A 25,093-nucleotide genomic window follows, 5' to 3' on the forward strand; every position below is an offset into this window, starting at 1 on the left:
CAATGCACTGGCTTCCCTGCCGATTCAGTATCCTTGTCTTATCACTTGTGTGGGTAGAATTTTTTTTTTTTCACAGTTCCTTTCAAAGTGTTCTGTTTTAACACAGAATATGTAGAAAGCTCAGATTTTCCATGGTTATAACATAAAAGCAGGAGGCCACCCGCACTGAGGCAAAGCTCATTAAAGCTTTTTTCTTTTGTACACCGTCCGCTTATCGACCTGTTAGGATAAACATATTTTCTAATGTAACGCAGGGAGAAAACACCTTATTTTACTATCAAAGCAATTGGGTCAAATTTTAATTTGAGATTTACTCCTCTTGTTCAACGGGCGATGAATCTCGTGTGGGTTTTACAATGGGATTGAGTCAAATTGGTTGGTAAAGAGGTAGCACCTAGGAAACGAGAATATCTGATCTTATAGCATTTGATGTTACTTTGCCGAGTTCGGGGGTCCGGCGTCAATATACTGCTATGACATGAATGCATTATAATGACTTGATCATGAGCAGCAATGCTTTAGGCATCAGTATCCGCCTCGGCTGCTGATTGGCTGAGCGGCGATTATGAAGATAGATAAAAGACTGGAGGGTAAGTATCCTATGAACATATCAAGAGTACTTTACAGGGAACCAATCACCATGATTGTGCTGATATGGCTCCCAGCAGCAGAGTATAGATGTATGGTGCAGATCATGGAACATATCAGCCGCGTCAGCACTGGTAGCTTTGCATTGTGGAAAAAGGAGTTTTATTGTGGTGGGGTGGCAACTAGTCATCTGGGTGGAGAGCTGCCTGGCTCTGTGCCTGTCAGCGTGCAGTGCAGAGATGATTGACAGGCAGAGAGACCAGTTAGTGGCCTCTCTACCTGTCAATCATCCTTGTAGAGCGCGCTGACAGGCAGAGAGCCGTGACTAGTCACGGGAGGCTCTCCACCCAGATGACTAGTTGCTGCCCCTCTACTGGCCTTGTGCGCCACAACAAAACACTTTTTTCTCCGATGCTCAGATACCACTGCTGACATAACCAGTATATTAGTGGAGCTGCAAAGTAGATCTACACTCTGCAGCTGGGAGCCATATTAGCACAATCATGCTGATTGGTTCCCTTTAAAACCACATGAAGAGTATCAGGGAGGAATGTAGGTAAGAAACGTGCATTGTAAGGAATTTTTTTTAACAAGACTGCTCAAAGTTCCCCTTTAACCCCTCCGTACTCCATTCAGAACACAGAAACCTTCCCCCAGTGCTCCAGGGTGGGGCGGTGCTTCTGAAAAAACTGGCGCCGTGTGCGGAAACTGGGTGACAGTTCAAAAAAAGGACTGCACCACTGGCATCCCTGTATCCATTAAGGTATAAAACCCAAAGCAATGTACCTGATGGTACATTCACTTTAAATATTACCTGGCAAAGAATTTTTGGATTGACAGCACCTTTTTTCATCAGGTTTATAGGTGCCTTAACTCAATATAATAATAGTTGCAAAAATGAACCCTAGAAGTATTGAAGTGACAAGTATGAGCACTTTGGGAATACAGCCAGGAGTAGCGTATGTAGAGATGTGCAAGATACTCTGACACTGATGTTGTGCGTGTTGTCTGGAGGATAACATGAAGTTATATAAAGTTTTTTTTTGGGATCACCGTTCCTTTAATGACTGCCTTATCAACAATTAGCATTTGCAAATGGCACTGTCGCCAGGTAAATCTGCAAGGTGAAATTACCCTTTTGAAATGATGAACATTAGTTGAAAGTAACTCAACCAACAAGATCATCAGTATAATCCGGGGCTCGGAGGACTAATTTTGTTGCTACTTATAGACATTACACACATGGGGATTGCCTTAAGTTCTTCATTGGCAAAAAGTCAAGTTTCTTCTTTTAATACAAATAATCTACTTTAATTAGTTCTGCCACTAGAAAATGTGGAGAGTGACAACAAGGCAGCACTCTAATGATGATGAAGGATGTCACCAGAGACGGGCGCATCATCACTGAAATATGGGCAATCTACAGCCAGATGGAGGGGGGAACAGAAAGACTGAGGGGCTGCCAGGATTTAGGCTAGTTATACACCATGATTCTGCCATCTGATAGAACCAATTTACTCCTAATAGTGACTACGTTTGGGTCATTTCTTGCACTTATACGAGTTTTCACATGTACTCCAAATCCTGGTTGGCTCAATTTTTGAGTAGAGATGATCGAACAGCGGAACATTTTAGGTTCTACAGAACTCGAACCTTGTTGAACCTTCCGCATTTGATTCCCGATGCCTTCCCGGTCCGTGGGGAAGGAGGAGACAGCCCGGGTACCATCTGGAATTCTGGGATTTAGCCTAGGTAATAGGCTGTATCCCGGAATTCCAGGCGGTACCCGGGCTGTCTACCCTTAGGCTGCATTCACACGACCCATAAAATTGTCCGTTTTAGGTCAATTGTCCATTTTAGGTACCACTCAAGTGAATGCACCCATTCACACGTTCCGTGATTGGCACCATGGCATGGATCCCCCAAAGTGCAGCCCCCTTGCTGGCAGCAGGGATGACAGGAGCGCATAATGTTTGCTCCTGTCATCGCATCAGACAAATACTCACCTACTCCCTCCGTGCCGGCCGGCTTACATGTTCACAAGAAGTGACGTGGGCTACTCTGCCTTCTTCTCCCAGCACCAGCACGAACCAGCGTAGTCCACGCCACTTCCGGTGAATGTGTGTAAGCCGGCCAGCACCGGGGTTTTGATTAACCCCTTTAACCACATCATGAAATGTTATGAAGAATAATAAACCTAATTCAAAAACTGAATTCTTTTTTCTCTATGGCTATGATACAAAAATTCTTTATTCTGTTCAACCGAAATTGGTTATTTAAATCTTAGAATTATTAGAAAGTTTTATTGGAAAGATTTACAATCTTTATTGACTGCAAATTGTTACTGCATGCTCCTGACATGGCAATCCGATGAGCCCAGAATGATAATCATGAGACACATTCACCCACTGGTTATGGATTTTCGGCAAACAATCAAGTCCGCATGAAATTATTCACACCAATTATTTCATTGTCTGTTTTTCCCCCCTTTTTGTTTGAAAAAATTAAAAATACTCAAAAATATTTATAAAGAGAAACTTTGGTGCATGTCTGTAAGAGTTCAGGGAAATCATTGAGAGCTGAAGTAGGAAGGAAGCCCGGCAATCAGGTTACATAATGATCGGGAAAGGACGTATCATAGAACATGATATAGACAGCATTGCTTTCAATGATACATTTATATTTATGTTTCTTCCCACTATTGAATTATACTCCGTTCTGTTCTCACAGCAAGGAAGAGAACAAGTGGATTGCATTTAAGAAAGAAATTGCTATCGATCCTCACCTAAGACACATCATGACTTGCATCTACAATGATTTCCACCACCCGGCCATCGATGGATAATTAATGTGCCGTCACTGTCCCGGCCTTCCATCACTATCCATCCATATATAGTGCAGGTCTATCAGGGCACGCTGCCTTCATCATTACGTCTGTTCATAAAGACATCAGGGCTTGGGTAAACACTGTCTACATTACTGGCTAATCATATTTTTTATCCTAAACTATGACTAGCGCCATTCATAAATCAATAATGTTCATTGGAGAGAGGAAGCCTGCCAAGGTCTACTGCTGATGGAACTAAACTAGAAAAGCTAGCTAACTACCCAAGGTAGGCTTACGAAAGGACTGCTCAGAGTGAATAAGAAAGGCATCAATTACTTAAAAAAAAAATTAGAACACTATTTTTATGTTCAAAATTTAAAGGGGTACTTTGTTTTTTTTTCCAAATCAACTAATACACAGATTTTTATATTACTCCTATTTAAAAATCTAAATCCTTTCAGTACTTATCATCTGCAGTATGTCCTGCAGGAAGTGGTGTTTTCTTTTCAGTCTGACACAGTGCTCTCTGCTGCCACCTCTGTCCATATCAGGAACTTTTCAGAGTAGTAGCAAAATCCTGATAGAAAACCTTTACTGCTCTGGACAGTTCCTCACACGGTCAGAGGTGATAGCAGAGAGCACCATGTCAGACTGGAAATAATACACCACTTCCTGCGAGACATAATTCTACTTTAGGGTGCCTTCACACCTACCGTATTGCAGTAGAAAATCCGCTGCGGATCCGCAGCAGATCCGCAGCAGATTTAACTAAATGAATGAACACAGCATTAAATACGCACTGTCAAACAAAAACAAGGATGAAGAATATTACCATAATTCTAAGCACCCGGTACACTATGGTAAAATAAAAGTGGGTTCTAGTCTTCCAACCTCCTGTTAGTTTTCCTTTAACCAGTTCCTGAGTATTTCTCCACAACTAAGATCAGGGTACTACCCTTTTTCTTAAAGAATAAGCTATACCCCAAAAATAAGCCATACCTTGTTTTATTTAGTTTTTTAATAGACTTGAAATATAAGCCCTAGGTTATGTCACATGATGTCGCAGAGACGGAGAATAGGCTTCCTATTGTAGCTCCCAACTCTACTAGACAAGTGCCCCGCTACCTCCCATCATGGCAGAGCAAAATCCACTCACCCGCTTCCGGCCTCCCAACGCCACAGATTCAAATAGATATGCTCATCTCTAACTGGTATTATCCCCATACAACATGAGGTCAAAAAGAAGAAGCTACTCCATGGAGTTCAAGAAAGGAACGTGTAATTTTAGTTCATGGAAAAATATAAGACCTACCCTGAAAACAAGCCCTAGCCCCCTTTTTCAGAAAATAAATAAATAAAATGTTATATATATATATATATATATATATATATATATATATATATTTATTCCTCTCTTCTAGTCCATATTGGACAAAGGAATGGACATTGAATAAAAACAGATGAAACAAAAAAAGTACAAAAAGTTTTCCGCTCTTCTCCCTAGCCCATCATGTGCTTAGTTAATATGACTGTTCACCACATTGGTTTGTTTCCCCAGTGATCAATTATTTCAGCTTTTGTCTCGACACTATTCACCTGTCAAAAACAAAGCAGTGGAAGGAAGTTTACATGGAATCTTTTTATGAACTCTAAAAAAGAAGGACCTTTATGTGGTTCAGTGGTAAAGTACAGCGCACGGGACTCTTCTTATCACAAAGAACTGGTTCGAATAAAAAGACTTTGTAGAGTGTACCATAGTCTCGAAAAGAGAACAAGATACTTTTGACAAGTGTCTGTATTAAAAAGCTGTCGGCTAGTGTGAGAAGTACATCAGCAAATCTGTAACATTTTGGTTTGACTTTTGTGTAGTTTTTGCTGCTATAGGTTGTCCTGTAGGACAAAAATAAACAAACAAAAAAAAATATCAATAAAACTGCCCAATTTTTCACAAATTTTGTAAATTCTGGAAAAAAATGACAAAATAATACCACATAAATTTATGTAAATACAACCTACAGTAGAAGTGTATGAAGTGTATGAAATTTCACACCCAATACTGACAACATATACAATAAAAACTAAGAAGCATAAAATTTTATGCTGTTGTAGAAAAAAAAGTACCTGGAAATTTACATCCGGCCTGAGTTATGTATTTTTTTCCCTTAGGATTACATAAACAAATATGTTGTAGCATTTCTGTGTGTGTGTGTGTGGGGGGGGGGGGGGGGTTGTTCTGTATTGTGTTTCTGTCCTTCCTGGTATAGCAGTTCCCAGAATGCAATGCTTTCCCTCAGCTGATCATCACAGCCCCCCACCCATCACAATCAGTAAAATAAGTGCTGCACCTGCTTCTGGCCATTCAGAGATGGTGGATCACTCTGGGGATTGGGGGATCCAGCCAAGCCTCCTGTGACATCACGCCCTGCCCCGTTTCTGCATCAGCCTGTGCTCAGCAAACACATATAATGTGAGACAGAGGCATGAAATATTTGTCTCCTAAGGGGGGAGAGTAGAAGGAGCAGGAGACAATGTGAATTGGCACAGGGGCCATTTTTCTTCACTTCCTGGATTTCTATTAGCTACCAGTGTGGCAGAACTGTAGAGATTCAGTAATGCATTGTATAGACACATCTATATAACTTTTAATGTACTTTTAATAGAAAACAAGTTTTTCTTATCCGGAGTTCCCCTTTAAAGTCATCAGAAAATTCAAAAACAAAGTTCAAGGTTTTGCCTTTTTCTGAATGCTCTATAAATCACATGATTTGTATTAAGATAAACATTTGTGCTGAGCGAGCACTTAAATGCTTGAGTGTTCGTTATTCAAGTGGAGCCTTTTTCAATGCTCGAGTGCGCAACTCGAGTAATGAACACAATTGAAATCAATAGGAGACTTAAGCATTTAACCAGGTGCCCGCTGTTTGGCAGAGCGGACGATGCCTGGTTATGCTGCGTTTACACGAAGCGATACTTTGCATAATCGATTGTTTAACGATTTTGAAGCAACAATTTGGTTTTTAATACAATCAGCGTTTAGACAAATAAATCATTAGAAAATTTGTAAGAAAAATTGCAATTGTTCTTAAGATCGCTTAAGCCCATCTTTCATATAAGGGGAATCTTTGAAAGACTGTTTACACTAGGCGATCTGTGAATTTTTAGCGAACGACGAACGACGATTTGAGAACATGTTGAAAGATCAAAATGAACGATTTCTTGCTCGTCGCTTGACCGTTCGCTGTGTTTACACGGAACAATTATCGCTCAGATGCAATCATTATTGCGAAAATTCGAACGATAATCGTTCCGTGTAAATGCAGCATAACTCTATTCGATTTTAAAAAATTTTGGTATGTCCCTTGAATGGATGTTTGAATGGAATATATGAAAATTAGAGCAAAAACATAATATGTAAGGCCACCCGAGCACCCGAGTACCACGAGGTGCTCGGCCAAGCATCAAGCTCGTTCAAGGAACATGATGCCCGATCGAACACAATGCTCACCAAGCAAGCTTAAAAATACATGTACTAAAACACATTCGGGAAAATTAACAAATCTGTGTGCTTGATAAAAGGGCATTTAGAGGAGAGTGAGCCCGTCTTTGCTGAAAAATACTGATCAATACTGTAAATGAGCACCGATTTGCTAGATTGTTGCATGTTTACTGGGCCTACTACACGGCCTTATAATCGTTTAGCAAGGGCTGCACAGATATTGTTAGCGATGTCTGTGCAGCCTTTGCCTAAACAGTTTTTACACTACCTATCCACGTTCCCAGTCTCCTTATGCACTCTTCATGCTTTCTCCCCGGTCCCATGCGCTGTAGCTTCAGAGCAGCCCATCCGAGCTGACAGGTCGCTCAGCCAATCACCAGCAGTGGCTGAGTGGCTTGTCAGTTCAGACAGGCTGCTCTGAAGCTGCTACGCATAGGACCGGGGAGAAAGCATGAAGAGTGCATAAGGAGACTGGGAACGTGGGTAGGTAGTGTAAAAACTGTTTGTTAAATCGCCATGCTAAATGGTTTGTTAAATTGTGCTATTAAGCATAACAATGCGCTTTCGTCGCCCCATGATTTTAGGTCAGGCCATAAAGAAACGATCAGCCAATGATTGTTTCATCCTCTGATCATTTTCTCTATTACACGGAGTTATAAATGCCCGCATTGGGCCAATTCAGATGATTATTCCTTTGTGTGATAGGGCCCATAACTAGGTCCTATTACATAACTAGGTCCTATTACATAGCGGCGATACCTGCCTGATTTTATACTTCCTATTCCTTTTGAATCGACTGATGGCTTTGGCTCCAGTAACGCAATAAAACTCTGCAATGAAAAGCTGTGTGTAAATTCTCCTAAAAAGAAAAACTGCTGTTATTTTTTTGAATATTTTTTCAAGCAATGGGCCTCAGAGTCTTAAGCCCCTATTACGGGGGGCGACAGAGAGGAGCAAGCAAGCGCCGTCAGTGCTCGCATGCTCCTTGTTCCCTGCTCGCTGCCAACACTAATATACGCGTTGGCAGCGAGCGAGTGAGTACAGGGCGGGGAGGTGCGGGGGGGCTTCCAAGGTGATCCCTAGATTGTCCGGGCAGCCCAAAGCATATAGCAGTGTCTGCTACCGCCGCTCCTATTCTACGGAGCGATGGCAGCAGATCGCTGCTATATAAGTCGTTTGTCTTTCAACATGTTGAAAGACAAATGACTTCAACGATCAGCCGACATTGTTCATGTTGGCTGATCGTTGTCTTCTATTACACAAAATGATTGTCGGCCGTAATGGCGGATATTGGCCGAATACGGCGGAAAATCGTTTTGTGTAATAGGGCCTGAGGGTTTAGACTTCGATTGATCAAGAGAACGAGTTGGGAAGAGTACATGTGCAGAGCGTTAGACGGACTTCCAATGCTAATTTATAAGTCTGTCTAGGTCTTTGACACAGAGCGGGGAGAAGAGCATATGGCAGACTGGTCGTCTCTCCACTTGTTTTACTGATCGTCTCTCCGACATCTAATGTAATTACAACTACAGCCATAGTTTTTTATTTCTTCCTAAAATAAAGGTAAAAACTGTGTAAAACCTGAACAAAGGAAACAGGGAATAGCTGCCCGTGTCCACCAATCATGCCACAGCATACATTTTCCAAAGGAAGCCTAAAAAATCAGAGGTGCAATCTGATTGGTTGCTGTAGTTTCCATATGTTTCTCCTACAGGATCCGTAGGTTTTCCTCATTCTTGTTGAATATTCCAATACGAGATCACGACCCGATAACAAAGCTGTATTTTTCTTCTTCGTCTCCAAAAAACGGAAGAAAATAAACTTTCTCTATAATTAAACTGCTGACTATATCACTTCTCCCAGACTGAAAATATCTCATTCAAAGGGGCTAATGGGATCATCAATTAATCTAAGTGGAATTAATTGCATATTGTTGGGAGTGATTTAGAGACACTGGATTCATGTACCTCACATACACAGCAAGACACTTGAGGAGCACATTCATCCCTCTGTAGATGCTCACTACATCAAAGCTCATTATCAACTCCTAGCAATAAATAGAATAAAAAGCTGATTATTAGAATTCATCAATCACCCACTATTAGCCAGCGGGTTTAAATGGGTTCATAATGAGCATCCTAATTCTGGTAAAAAAAAAAAAAAAAAAAAAAAAAAAGATTCTAAAATATGTTTGGATGGGGGAGCTTGTCAATTCATGAATGGTCTATGTTACATTAGACCTGTGTTAGTTACGTCAGGATCAATACCAGATTCTAGAGCAATTATAGATGCAATCAGTATCCTAAACAATAATAATAATAATAATAATAATAATAATAATAAAAAATCTAGTTTTTTTTCCAGGGCTCATGCACTTGGCTATATTGTGGCTCCATACAAGCTCAGACTTGTACAAAATAGTAAAACAACAGTCATAGAATATTATAGGGCCATAGTGTACATCCTTGTGGTATACAGTACTTAAAGGTGCACTGAAGCTTTCAAATCAACAGGAGACAGAAAGTCGTATAAATTTGTAATTTACTTCTTTTTAAAAATAGAATGTCAAGTCTTCCTGTACTAGTTTTTTGTGTCTAGTTTTTTTTTTCTAGTCAGACACAGTGGCCACCTCTTTCAGTGACATGAATTGTCGACAAGATGAAAGGCTTTCTATGGGGATTTGTTGCTGCTCTGGACAGATCCTTTCATGGACAGAGGTGGCAGCAGAGAGCACTGTGTCAGGCTGGAAAGAATACACCACCTTCTGCAGGACATACAGCAGCTGATAAGTACTGGAAGACTTGTGATTTTTTTTTTTAAATAGAAGTGAATAACATACCTATATAACTTTCTGACACCAGTTGATCTGAAAGAATTTTTTTTTTCTGCTGGACAACCTCTTTAGCAGGAGAAAGTTGAGTGCCATATGGTTAAATGCTCAGTGCACACCAATAGCTTTTTTTGTTTGTACTTGGACAAAGTGAGCCTATAGCTTCCTGCCCTATCCTTTCACCATCATAACCCACAAGCCCCTTTTGAGGTTTAAGGGCTGAAAGAGACACAATTTTATCTCTTAAGGGAGCACTATTACTATGGAGGGGGCTATTAATAATGAGGGCATTCTGGGGAGTATAATTATTATAGATGACACTATTACTAATGGGGGTTACTATTACAATTCGCACCATTATTCCTCATGGGGACAGTCTGGGAGACCATTATTATTGGGGGCACAGCTACTAATGGAACATTCTTGAGTTGAACTATTGCTAATGGTGGAAAGTTGGAGGGGCATTATTCTTATTATTATTAGTGGCACAATGGATGGCACATTTTGTATGGGGCTCTGTGAATGGGCATTATTACCTCTGGTAGCATTATCTGGGAACACTATTCTAATAATGGCCCTAGGTGGGAGTACTTATATTAGGACACATACTAATGAGAGAACTCTCGGGAGTATTATCTTTGGAGGCACAATCCAAGGAGCAATAACGCTAATGGGGGCACTGTGCATTTTTTTTTTTTTTTTACTGACACTGGTACACAAAAGGGAACTCTCAGGAGCATTATTATTATTGGAGGCACAATGCAAGGAGTGTTGCTAGTAATGGGGAAGTCTAGGGAAGAATTACTACTACTTGTTGCACTATAGTAAGAACTCGAGTCCGATTGTTCAGCATTTAATTACCAGTGGCTAAAGAAGTTGGATGCAACCCTAAGGCTGCCTGGAAAACATGGATACAACCATAGGCCAAAGGCTGTATGCATGTTTTCCAGTACTCCCTAGGGCTGCATCCAACTTCTTCCACCACTGGTATTCAAACACTGAACGATTGGACCTGAGCATGTTCAAGATGTGCTCATCCCTAGTCTTGCCTATCTTACCTAGAGGTTGCCTCTCCTCTGGCATGGACTCATCTCCTTAAGAACAAGCGGACAATACTTTTTTCCCCCTGATATCATCTGTTGGGGGAAATATTTTCATTTTCTAGATGTTATCTCATCCAATGGAAATCAGCTGTCTTGATCAACACAAGCTTAATGTGTGTGGGGTGTATAAAAGAGTCAAAAACATGTGTAGTTTAAAGAGTTAAATTACATCACTTTTTTTTTTCAGCCTTTCTTCCATGCTCAATTCATTACCTTTAAAGCCCATGATATATTTTTATTGATAGACTAAGGAAGGTTTCCAACAACAACAACAATAAAAATAGACTCTTCTAACTCTGTCCTCTATGGACAACTGTATGGATCTGAACAGGTTTTTGTAACGTGATTGGAGAAATAGTGTCCATTCCACCAAAAGTTAGAAAGCTATAAGACCTCGTATGATGATCTATGGACCAGTGGAGCAAAAGCATGGTAAAAAAACAAATGTTTTTGTCCATATTATGGCCACAAGTTGAGTCCTGACCATGGACTAATGAACCAAACTCTTTGATTTATAACGCTACCAGGTCATGACATAAGACTGGGCATCGGGCTAGGACTCGAAGCCCCAATATGGCCACTTGGGTAAATGTAGGTAGAAATAATCATGCATTACCTTTTGTATAACATGGCTTTTTGATGTGGCCATCAGTGGACTTTGGCCTTCTTTCCTCCCCTGAGAGGTGTCTCATGGTATGGTCATCACAAATTCTCATGCTGTCTCGTCTCCCAGCTTCCATGGCCATCTTTTCCCTCATCGCTTTTGCTCTCTCACTTTCCAGGGCTATGGCTTTTTCTAGCAGTGTCAGATTCCCTTTTGTCATATCAAAGACTTCTTCTGACCTGTCGGAGGTGATGGAGGTAGTATCATCATCTCTTTCCATGCACTCGTCCTCTTTTGCACAGCTAGAAAAAGTTCTTGATCTGGGGCTCAATTGCTCTTCAAGTCTCATTAAGTTCATCATGTCGGAATAATTCCTGTCCGGCATTCGATCAGAATAGTCTTCGTCCTCCCGAGGCATTCTCATACCCATACATTGTTGCTGACTTCTATCTGAATTAGTTTCGCTAAGTTTTCGTGCAAGGTCGAAACATTGGTTACGTAAGCATTCCAAACTGCTCAAGCACACCTCCTCGTCGCTCTCCTCCACCATTTTCTCGCCATGCCCATTATTCGTAGGTTTGCCCAACGTCAAATAGTTCATATTCCTCGTATCTTCATGGGATGAATTGTCAATGTAATTCCTATCATTGAGGTTGTCAGAAAGTACCACACCATGTCCTTGTGCCAACAGCTTGAGGGAATCCACTGTTTCCCTAACAACATCACTGTCCAAGTCTAAACTAAGCTCTGTTTTCCGTCCCACGTTCTCGTTCTTGTCGCTGTCGTCTTCCATGCTATTAGATGTATTGCTGTTCATTTCAGATTCTGTCCTGGCTCTGTATGCCGCATCCTCAGCTATTTTGCCAAGATTCAACAAGGACTTGGCTACCAGTTCATCATAATTATCGTATTCATCATTATTATTATCATCCTTCTCGGTGTCGTGCATTATTCGAGAGCTGTGACAATCCATTGAGTGATGGTCTAAAAAAGTGAAAAGAGAAAAATAGCTAGAAGGGCTGAGTGACATTTTTGGCTGATTTAAGCCTGCATGACGTAAATAACAAAGCACGATGAATACCATGATATACTTCCATTGTACCCGATTTTGTAAAGGGACACATGCAAATGCGAAATTTCGTTGAATATCTGCTAGTCATTATGTTACTTAATTAAAATTGTAAACTTTGTAGCTTGTGAGAAAAACTTTATAGGGTTTACCGGAATTAGCAAAAAAGGACCTTTAAAAAAAAAATTGCACCACCCCATTCCATGGATAAGTTTAGTTTTGCAGCTCAGCTCAATTCCTTTAATTTTAACTGATCTGTAAGGCCTTGTTCACATGTCCACTGTTTTTCACGTAGTGTGATTTTGTCCTCTCCGTGAAAAGCAGTCTTGCAATCGATTGGATAAACTGGGTTGGGTCAGAAGAGTGGGTGACAGGAGCTGGGGAGATACAGTAGGAACGGTGATAGGAGCTGGGGAGACAGGAGTGGTGACAGGAGCGGGGGAGAGAGGAACGGTGATAGGAGCGGGGGAGACAGGAACGGTGACAGGAGCGGGGAAGATGGGAGCAGTGACAGGAGCTGGGGAGAGAGGAATGGTGACAGGAGCACTGAAGACAGGAGCGTGTGACTGGAACGTGGTACAGACGGGAGCGGTGACAGGAGCTGGGGAGACGGGAGCGGTGACAGGAGTGGGGAAGATGGGAGCAGTGACAGGAGCTGGGGAGAGAGGAACGGTGAAAGGAGCACTGAAGACAGGAGCGCATGACGGGAGCGGTGACAGGAGCTGGGGAGACAGGAGCGGTGACAGGAGTGGGAGATATGGGAGCAGTAACAGGAGTGGGGAGACAGGAGCAGTGACAGGAGCGTGTGACTGGAGTGTGGTAGAGACAGGAGTGGGTGACAGGAGGGAGTGACAGGAGCGGGGGAGATGGGAGCCATTGAAAGAAGCGGGGGAGATAGGAGCAAGTAAAAAGAGCAGGGGAGATGGGAGCCGGTGACATGAGTGGGGGGATGGGAGTGGGTGACAAGAGTGGGGGGAAGCATCCGTGCCACTATCTGCACGATGTACTGCCCTATTTTTTGAGGCAAGGATTATGGCACGGATGACGACACGGATGCACACATAGGATTTAATGGGCCCTAAAATTGTCTGGGTCTGGCAAAAACAGAGGTACCCCTGTCCTCGGGTTGTGTGTGGAATTACAATTTAGCTCCATTAACTTTAAAGGAACTGAGCTGCAAAAGCCAAATGGAGGACAGAAGCGATGCTGTTTTTGAAAGAAAGCTGCCATGTTTTCCAAATCTGGACAACTTCTTTTAAAAAGTAACTTTTGTCGACGTATAAAAGTTACCATATTTGACCACATGTCCATAGCAAATCTGCACCGTTTCTGCAGCACGTAACTAGAGATGAGTGAACCTCAAGCATGCTCGAGACGATCCGAAACCGAACTTTCGGCATTTGATTAGCGGTGGCTGCTGAAGTTGGATAAAGCCCTAAGGCTATGTGGAAAACATGGATATAGTCATTGGCTGTATCCATGTTTTCCAGACAACCTTAGAGCTTTATCCAAGTTCAGCAGCTCCAGCTAATCAAATGCCGAAAGTTCGGGTTCGGATGGACTCTAACCCGGTTCGCTCATCTCTACACGTAACACTATGTCAAGGGGTTTAGTGACTGGGATTAGAGTTTTCACTGATGTCAATTGTTGTTGTGCACTGACGGCTATATATTATACTACTGATCGCTCCAGCGCCTGATCAAGTAACTGGACCCATTGCTGTCAGAAGACGAAGGAAAGACATTATGGTTTGAACATGGATGCAAAGGGGTTAAAACTCTTGTATGTGTAACAGAATGGTGTCTTTTATGTATAAAGTAGTGTGAAGTGAGGCCAGCCTTTGTATCTGTCCTATAATAGCTCCTCGCTTTATTGCAGTGTAGTAAATATACCGTATTCTAATGGTATATGTGTAGAGCTCAGCCGAGACCCCGCTCTATAATGAGGGGATTGTTTAGGCTGCAGAAGTAATGTGTAGTAAAGCTACGGCACCTCCACAATACATTGTACAGCCTCATTACAGGCACAAAAGTGTTGTCACAAAGTTCAGGAGCCGCGTCTGCCCCCGTCCTCCGCACACTCCTCATGTTAAAGCCAAACCCGTTCTCATGGAAACACAAGTCACATCGTACAGAACTTACAAAGAATGGAGGGGGGGGGGGGAGATAATAGTTGAATGGCAATAAACCAGACTGTATCATTGCTCGGGTGGAAGCTTCACATTTACACAAATTGCTTTGTGAATCACAAAAGAAAATCCAATAACTTTCTCCTATTGTGTCTGAGAGGCTGAAAACTGTCTAATATTTACCGGGGACAATAACCAAGTGTTACAGAATAATCAGATCTATCCATCTATTTATCTATCTATCTATCTATCTATCTATCTATCTATCTATCTATCTATCTTCTATCTATTTATTATTTATGTATCTATCTATCTATCTATCTATCTATCTATCTCCTATCTATCTATCTATCTATCTATCTATCTATCTATCTATCTATTATCTATTTATCTATCTATCTATCTATCTATCTATCTATCTATCTATCTATCTATCTCCTATCTATCTATCTATCTATCTATCTATCTATCTATCTATCTATCTCCTATCTATCTATCTATCTATCTATCTATCTATCTATCTCCTATCTATCTATCTATCTATCTATCTATCTATCTATCTATCTATCTATTATCTATCTATCTCCTATCTATCTATCTATCTATCTATCTATCTATGTATCTATCTATCTATCTATCTATCTATCTATCTATCTATCTATCTATCTATCTCCTATCTATTTAGAAAGATAATTCAGCAGCACTCCATGGATGAGATGGTGCCAGTGGATCTTGCCTTGACCAAAGGCTGTAGTAAATATAGGAAGAGATAATCCACAGCACTCGTTGGTAGTGAAAAAAGCTTGTGAGTTTATTCCATGTGAAAAAATATTCATTCCAAACAAAGTGTGATCAAAAAGCAAGGTGCAGCATACAAAAGAAAAACGGGAGCAACGTTTCAGCGAACAACCTTCGCCATTTTAAAGCACGGCCAGTGAACATGTGAATCAGCTTTAAATACAAGTGAAACAAAAAGCAAGACATTCTATTGGTTTGCAGCAGTGTCCATCAAGTGTCCTTTTTGCAGGTGAAAATTAACTCCATCGTGTCCTGGTGAGTCCATGTGAGTCCACAGTAAGGAATAGATATACACAAAAACACTACTCATATCCCCTCAAGTGAAAAGCAAACGTGATAAAGGGGCTTGTAAATGATGAAGTCATTCCATACAAAAAATTACTGTTAAATAAATCATACACGGCATCCAGAAAATCCTCATAGTGTATAAGACAAGACCTGGGCTCAGATCATCAGCTGAGCAAGATGGTAATGAATGCATGAATAGAACACTCCTAGCAGACCACTGATAACACACAAATGCATAGTGTGAACAGATGCAGATTTGTGGCTGTGCTTTGCTGTACCTAGTCGGGCACCAATGGGACGGCTCCATCACTGAAGTCATTCCTCTGGTCGGGAATCCACTCACTCGAACCGCATGGGGGGAAACCGCCTACAGTGTGCACAGCGTCATCCCAACACCCGTACCTAGCCCCTCCGGGCGTTACTACAGTGTCGCTTTGCCACTAGTCTGAACAGGAACATAGGTTTAAATTTCCAGCTGTCATGGCGAAAGTGAAAGATAAGTTACTATTGACACTGTGTATCCAGTAAGAACGTGGGCAAACTGTATATTTCCTATTTAAACATATTTAAACAAGTCCATCCGAATATGTTTAAATAGGAAATATAGTTTGCCCACGTTCTTACTGGATACACAGTGTCAATGTGTGATGAGAATTTTTTTTTTTGTGAACATGGTAATCATCTATGACTTATTGTTTTCAATTTTTACTAAATGTATGATAAACTGAAATTATGTTATATACTTACCTTTTGTATCTTTTATCCTTAGAAATTAATTCAACACGGCTGGATATTCCTCAATATGTAAGACGGACCTAGTAACTTATCTTTCACTTTCGCCATGACAGCTGGAAATTTAAACCTATGTTCCTGTTCAGACTAGTGGCAAAGCGACACTGTAGTAACGCCCGGAGGGGCTAGGTACGGGTGTTGGGATGACGCTGTGCACACTGTAGGCGGTTTCCCCCCATGCGGTTCGAGCGAGTGGATTCCCGACCAGAGGAATGACTTCAGTGATGGAGCCGTCCCATTGGTGCCCGACTAGGTACAGCAAAGCACAGCCACAAATCTGCATCTGTTCACACTATGCATTTGTGTGTTATCAGTGGTCTGCTAGGAGTGTTCTATTCATGCATTCATTACCATCTTGCTCAGCTGATGATCTGAGCCCAGGTCTTGTCTTATACACTATGAGGATTTTCTGGATGCCGTGTATGATTTATTTAACAGTAATTTTTTGTATGGAATGACTTCATCATTTACAAGCCCCTTTATCACGTTTGCTTTTCACTTGAGGGGATATGAGTAGTGTTTTTGTGTATATCTATTCCTTACTGTGGACTCACATGGACTCACCAGGACACGATGGAGTTAATTTTCACCTGCAAAAAGGACACTTGATGGACACTGCTGCAAACCAATAGAATGTCTTGCTTTTTTGTTTCACTTGTATTTAAAGCTGATTCACATGTTCACTGGCCGTGCTTGAAAATGGCGAAGGTTGTTCGCTGAAACGTTGCTCCCGTTTTTCTTTTGTATGCTGCACCTTGCTTTTTGATCACACTTTGTTTGGAATTAATATTTTTCACATGGAATAAACTCACAAGCTTTTTTCACTACCAACGAGTGCTGTGGATTATCTCTTCCTATCTATCTATCTATATATCTATCTATCTATCTATCTATCTATCTATCTATCTATTTATTATCTATCTATCTCCTATCTATCTATCTATCTATCTATCTATCTATCTATCTATCTATCTATCTCCTATCTATCTATCTATCTATCTATCTATCTATCTATCTATCTATCTATCTCCTATCTATCTATCTATCTATCTATCTATCTATCTATTTACTATCTATCTCTTATCTATCTATCTATCTATCTATCTATCTATCTATTTCCTATCTATCTATCTATCTATCTATCTATCTATCTATCTATTTACTATCTATCTATCTATCTATCTATCTATCTATCTATCTTTTTATTTCCTATCTATTATCTATCTATCTATCTATCTATCTATCTATCTCCTATCTATCTATCTATCTATCTATCTATCTATCTATTATCTATCTATCTATCTATCTATCTATCTATCTCCTATCTATCTATCTATCTATCTATCTATCTATCTTCTATCTATCTCCTATCTATCTATCTATCTATCTATCTATCTATCTATCTATCTATCTATCTATCATCTATCTATCTATCTATCTATCTATCTATCTATTTACTATCTATCTCCTATCTATCTATCTATCTATCTATCTATCTATCTCCTATCTATCTATCTATCTATCTATCTATCTATCTATCTATCTATTTACTATCTATCTATCTATCTATCTATTTACTATCTATCTATCTATCTATCTTTTTATTTCCTATCTATTATTTATCTATCTATCTATCTATCTATCTATCTATCTATCTCCTATCTATCTATCTATCTATCTATCTATCTATTATCTATCTATCTATCTATCTATCTATCTATCTATCTCCTATCTATCTATCTATCTCCTATCTATCTACTATCTATCTCCTATCTATCTATCTATCTATCTATCTATCTATCATCTATCTATGTCCTATCTATCTATCTATCTATCTATCTATCTATCTATCTATCTATCTATCTATCTATTATCTATCATCTATCTCCTATCTATCTCCTATCTATCTATCTATCTATCTATCTATCTATCTATCTATCTATCTATCATCTATCATCTATCTATCTATCTATCTATCTATCTATCTATCTATCTATTTACTATCTATCTCCTATCTATCTATCTATCTATCTATCTATCTATCTATCTATCTATCTCCTATCTATCTATCTATCTATTTACTATCTATCTATCTATCTATCTATTTACTATCTATCTATCTATCTATCTATCTATCTATCTATCTATCTATCTATCTATCTTTTTATTTCCTATCTATTATTTATCTATCTATCTATCTATCTCCTATCTATCTATCTATCTATCTATCTATTATCTATCTATCTATCTATCTATCTATCTATCTCCTATCTATCTACTATATATCTCCTATCTATCTATCTATCTATCTATCTATCTATCTATCTATCTATCTATCATCTATCTATGTCCTATCTATCTATCTATCTATCTATCTATCTATCTATCTATCTATCTATCTATCTATCTATCTATTATCTATCATCTATCTCCTATCTATCTCCTATCTATCTATCTATCTATCTATCTATCTATCTATCTATCTATCTATCTCCTATCTATCTATCTATCTATCTATCTATCTATCTATCTATCTATCTATTATCTATCTATCTATTATCTATCATCTATCTCCTATCTATCTATCTATCTATCTATCTATCTATCTATCTATCTATCTATCTATCTGTCTATCCCCTTCAGTAGAATTGTACTGTACATTTCAGGAGTCGCTGTGTAGGTAAATAGTAAAGGGTCTGCAGTGCTGAATCGGTGTTTCAGTCTTCTCTTCTCTTCTTTCTCACAATCATTGAGGTTACCAGATGTCAGACCCCCACAGATCATAGAGTACTGGCATTTGCCATCACTTTAAGAACTGGGAATACCCCTTTAAGCCAAAGAAAGTATGCTATTCCCCTGTTGTATAGAAGGTAAACATGTTCAATAATGCAATACAGCATAAAAGCCAGGAAGCATTTCTCTCTTATTGATCCTGGTTGTGTTTTATTTCGTGTAATCACATGCAGCTCAGTTAATGAAAAAATGTCTCTGTAATATTTCCAAAAAGTCAGACTTTTATTTCTCTTGGATGGATTTATTTATTTTAAGTACAAAACCAGAAATTCTTCTAATTAGTAATCCAACTAATGTTCCTTAGTTTGCACTTCTATCTAGTATATAGGACTACACCCCCAGCGGGGACAGTGTACCCCAAACATTGCACCAGGTGGGCTAAGACAGAAGACGTGCAAACCAAATGGCTTCTAATGTAGCAGATTCTATGGATAGATAGATAGGAGATAGATAGATAGATAGATAGATAGATAGATAGATAGATAGATAGATAGATAGATAGATAGGAGATATGTAGATAGATAGATAGATAGATAGATAGATAGATAGATAGATAGATGATAGATAGGAGATAGATAGATAGATAATAGATAGATAGGCAAACTGTCTGTGCTGCTGTCTCTACTTCCTGTCTGGTGTACATTCTGTATCAGACTGTACACTCTAGCTGGGGTTTCAGTCAGCACTATTGACTCTAACCCTGTCCACTATACCCACAGGAGGCTTTCACACAGTTGGAGGGAGATAGAACTGGCCATTATAGAATGTGGGGCAATGGAGATAACACAGCAGACAGTTTGTATCAGAAGGAAAGCAAGAAAGACCACCGATAGGTAGTAAATAGAGATGAGCGAACCGGGTTAGGGTTCGAGTCGATCTGAACCCATACGTTCTGCATTTGATTAGCTGGGGCTGCTGAAGTTGGATAAAGCTCTAAGGTTGTCTGGAAAACATGGATACAGCCAATGACTATATCCATGTTTTCCACATAGCCTTAGGGCTTTATCCAAGTTCAGCAACCACCGCTAATCAAATGCCAAAAGTTCGGGTTCGGATGGACTCAAGCATGCTCCAGGTTCGCTCATCTCTAGTAGTAAAATAACTTTATTTACCAATATATGTTTATTTTTATTTATCAATATATGTTCAATTGAAAAAAGGTTTCACCACCCATAAATCCATATAAGCAACTCATTGTTAGTGTTTTTTTCTTAGTTTTTGCTTATATCAATTCAAATAAAAATAAAATTTAAATCTAACTATTTCCTTGGAACTTTAAGACTATGTTGTTTCTTGGTGCCAGCATATAATAGAACCCCCCCCCTCCCCATCATGCTTATTGTTTGGCTGACCAAGCTGTAGGGGGGCAGGTTGTGCACCACTGATCTATGCTCTCTGCTCCTGTGCAGCCAGCCATGGTGGTGGGATGATTTTTTTTTTTTTTTCTGTTTTTACATTATGACATCATTCTACATAGTGCCAAATGGCAAAGTCAGCTCTGCTAACTGGATACTTATAACAGTTTCTTAAGCCATAGAGAATATTCATAGTGATAATAATCCTCGATGAGATCATTTTACATGTTTAGGATGATCATTATAGGGCCACATTTCTTCATCTGTATTATGTATTGGTCCAATTGGTCTAATGACTCAAACTAACATCATCATAGATGCCTATAATGCTCTTGGTCGCTAGACCCCATGGTCAGGCTAGACATGGAGACAATGGGGGAGATTTATCAAACATGGTGTAAAGTGAAACTGGCTCAGTTGCCCCTAGCAACCAATCAGATTCCACCTTTCATTCCTCACAGGCTCTTTAAAAAAATGAAAGGTGGAATCTGATTGGTTACTAGGGGCAACTGAGCCAGTTTCACTTTTTGATAAATCTCCCCCAATTCGCTGAGTATAATGGGGGCTAGTATTTAGTGATGAGCGAACATTCCGATGTTCGGTTGGGATTCCGATCACGAACATAAAAAAAATGATTGTAATCTGTTGGTGTTTGCCATACATTCACAAACAAAAAACAAACGTGCAGTAAAGGTTATGTTTCGATCTACGCACATGCATACAGATTATCAGGGGCAAAGCGTAAATTACGCAGTGGCGTACGTTCGGAAGTTTGAATATGTTAAAAAATGATCATTATAACCATTCTGATCATCAAACAAATTGTTCATGATCGGCGAACACAAAAATTTAGCGACATTTACGAACATATTTGCTCGTCACTGCCAGTATATTATCAATATCCCATATACTGCTAACTGGGGCTTAAAGGTGTTGTCCAGCAAAAATCTATTTCTTTCATATCAACTGATATAAAGTTATAGATATTTGTAATTTACTTCTATTAAAATATCTCAAGTCTTTCCATACTTATTAGCTGCTGTATGACCTGCAGGAAGTGTTGATTTATTTCCAGTCTGACACAGTGCTCTCTGCTGACATCTCTGGCCGAGACAGGAACTGTCCAGAGCAGGAGAGGCTTTCTATGGGGATTCGTAGAAAACCGAGACAGAGTTCCTGACAGGGACAGAGATGTAAGCAGAGAGCACTGTGTCAGACTGAAAATAAATCAACACTTCCTGCAGGACATACAGCAGCTAATAAGTATGGGAATACATGAGATTTTTTAATAGAAGTAAATTACAAATCTGTATAACTTTATGATATCAGTTGATTTGAAAGAAAAACATTTTCTCTGGATAACCCCTTTAATACAGCGTTTGTGCGGCGGATACAGTTTTCCTCCAGCTCCGCATGCTATCACTCCCTTGCAGACATGAGCACAGTCTCTTGAGCAGCTCTTGCCAACTATCTGTGTCTCCAAGAAAAAAAAAAAGAAAAAAACTGCGATACTGGTGTCGAAAATATCTCCTCGGCACCTGTCCCGGCGCTCTTATTGAATGATCTTGTGGTGTGATCTGGAGGGTGTCTGTGAACATCTGTTAGTCATAAATGTGGATGGCTCATGTCCGCAAGAGCTCCGCGCACCTGACATTCTCATACAGCAATACTATAGCTTTAAAGGAGAAAAAAAATAAATTGAAAATGTGTATTTTCTTAATGAGTTTTACATAAAAACATGAAAAATATCCCCATACCTGTGAGCTGTTATCTGCTATACGCAGGTCTGAATTTATTACCGGATCTCAAAAAGAAGCCAGTGTATATCATTGCTATAACAATAAGCTAGGGGGCACTATGGTACCTAGTGAATGGGCCACTAACCTTACACTATCATGTACAAAACTATGTGTACGCTATGGATATTTCTCCCACTTCCTATCGAAAGATGAGGAACCAGAAATAGACACTGTTGTTCCAGCTTTTTAATATATTTTATACGACAAAAATTCTTCCTTCTCCTGTTACCAGGACTTTCACTCTTAAAGGCAATATGTCACTTGAATTTTCTTTTATTGCACTTTTTGTACATTATTATGGGCTGCCATCTGTCATCTGCCTGGTCTGTTCTTAATAGCATTTAGTAACATGCTTTACAGCAAGACTCATGGACATAGATGACAATAGACAGACTTGAAATTAATATAAAACATTACTGGGCACGCTCTGTGACCTTTGAAAACGTCTTTCCATAGGCAGATGCTATTGTCTTCTCTATCTATTGGTGTCACATGACGCTGCAATGCTGTACAAATCACTTTACAGCAGCCTCCTCTTATCTTTACAGACAGAACAGGGAGTCTCAGCTAAGTTTTAGCCCCGGTGGTGAGAATGAAAACTGCAAGATACCAGGGTTATTTTATAATATTGTTTAAAAAAAAATGGAAAATTAGAAAAAATGGCACCAAAAATCCTTTTAAAAATATGTTTAACATAAAGACACTATTAACATAATAAGTAAATTTTCTAATGACACATTCTCTGTAAGTACTGTCCTGTGGCTAGCTCAGGGATCAAGATATAGGGATGGCAACTCAATGGAGGAGGGAGGAGAGAGATGGGAGGAGGGGTATAGTTCCTCGGTACATAGAGACAGACAGTTTAATACAGTTTAAATACAGAAATACAGTTTAAACTGCTCGCTACAGCTCCGTTATAGCCATTATGCTGCTTTTGCAGCTGCTCTTTAGGCTGTGCACAAGGATAGTGCAGGATCTCCTCTTCTCTGTGTGGAGACACCATAGACATTAGGCTCGGAAGGAAAAGAAAATTACAGATTTAGCTTGCAGAAAATGCTATATTTAAGATATATGATGGCCAGATATGGTTCTTAAGAAACCACTATGTGTGTCACAAGCCTAATTCTTATATAATGTAACCTTAAATGGCCTAATTTCAAACAACTTCCTACTATTAGATAATTGATTTCTAACATAGTTGTAAATCACTTCAAAAAATGACTCCTTATTCCAGAGAAAAAAACATAAACTTCCTGTCCACTAAGTATCTTACTGTTCTGCAATCTGTTGTTAGGAGAATTCCATCTCTTGTAACAGACAGACCAAGACAGAACACAAGAACTGTTGGTGGGGCTTAGCTAGAGAGAGAGAGCAAGAGCGAGCTCCTGGGCATCAAAGTTCACCAAAAGGTAAAACGTTATATATATTTCATCAATATATGATAATTTATTTACTTGAAAATCGTTTTCATTGTTAGACAACCTATTTAAGTACTAGGTTTTGTATACTTGTGGATCCTGCTATTATTTGATTTACATATCCATAAGACAACCCCTATGATATGTACTTCTCTCTACACATGACTTCTTTGTATTGCACTGTGTTATTCATCTTGTAACAGCGGCAGGGGAGAGAGGGGAGGGGGCAGAGCTCAAGCCTTCCCTTCCCTCATGGCCCCCGCCAGTTTCTGTAGCCAGGAAACCGGATGCCTGAGGCTTCCATGGTTACCATCGGGGCTCTACGGTCACTTCGCAGAGCCCTGATGGACACCTGACAGAGAATTCTCCCTCTGTAGAGGGAGAATTCTCTGTCTGGAGCCCTATAGATGCTGCAGTTATATCGACACAGTATCTATAGGGTTAACTCTCAGCACCGGAGCGCGGCTCTGGTGCTGAGAGTTGTGGCGGGTCCCCGGCTATCACTGATAGCCGGGACCCGCCGCGGATGACACAGGCGCAGCTCCTGCGCCTGTGTCATCCAGGATCATTAATTAACGTTGCTGCAGCATCGGGCATAGGCTGCATATTAATTAATAGTGTGGCGGCGGGACGGGGTTGAAAGGGTTACCCAAGACTAGGACAACAGTTACTTTGCTCCAAAACAGCACCACCCCTGTCCTCAGGTTGTGTGTGGTATTGCTACCTGGCTCCATTCACTTCAATAGAACTAAGCTGCAATACCTCACACAAACTGAGTGAGTCTCTGAGAAAAAGCATCTCCATAATTCTAACCCTGCATAGCCCCTATACGTGCAGTTCATATCAGTGGCCACCGGAAATTGGACAGCGACTCGCAGATTTCTCTACTGAGCCCTGGAAATGTGACATGCCTGTTTTTTCTTTAATGCGCAATAAAGAGCACTTGTGATTTCTGTCGAGTAAATGTGGGCAATGCTCTGTCTGCAGATTCACAGAGGGAAACACCACCGAGAATTCCACTGGCCCAAAGCAATTTAAAGTTTCTAAAGTCCTGAACTGCAGAAGTGCAGAGGCCGTTTATCAACCCTGCCGAGCGCTATCAGGACAGCGCCAGATAAACACCGGGCCAAGGAGCAGTTACAGATTTCCTGGCGCCTGCATCAACATTATCTGTACTGCTGGACTATACATGTTCTGGAGAGCTG

General features: G+C 40.0%; 1 protein-coding gene across 1 annotated transcript in view; it reads right to left on the minus strand.

The window, feature by feature from the left end:
- The window catches only part of MYT1L (myelin transcription factor 1 like), a 361,678-nt gene that overhangs the window by 61,182 nt on the left and 275,403 nt on the right, over window positions 1–25,093 (minus strand). Inside the window, exon 9 of the mRNA XM_069974064.1 lies at window positions 11,461–12,432. Within this exon, the coding sequence (XP_069830165.1) occupies window positions 11,461–12,432 (972 nt within the window). The remainder of the gene's footprint in view (window positions 1–11,460; window positions 12,433–25,093) is intronic.

The sequence above is a fragment of the Dendropsophus ebraccatus genome, chromosome 6 (assembly GCF_027789765.1).
Source record: "Dendropsophus ebraccatus isolate aDenEbr1 chromosome 6, aDenEbr1.pat, whole genome shotgun sequence".
Classification (NCBI taxonomy): domain Eukaryota; kingdom Metazoa; phylum Chordata; class Amphibia; order Anura; family Hylidae; genus Dendropsophus; species Dendropsophus ebraccatus.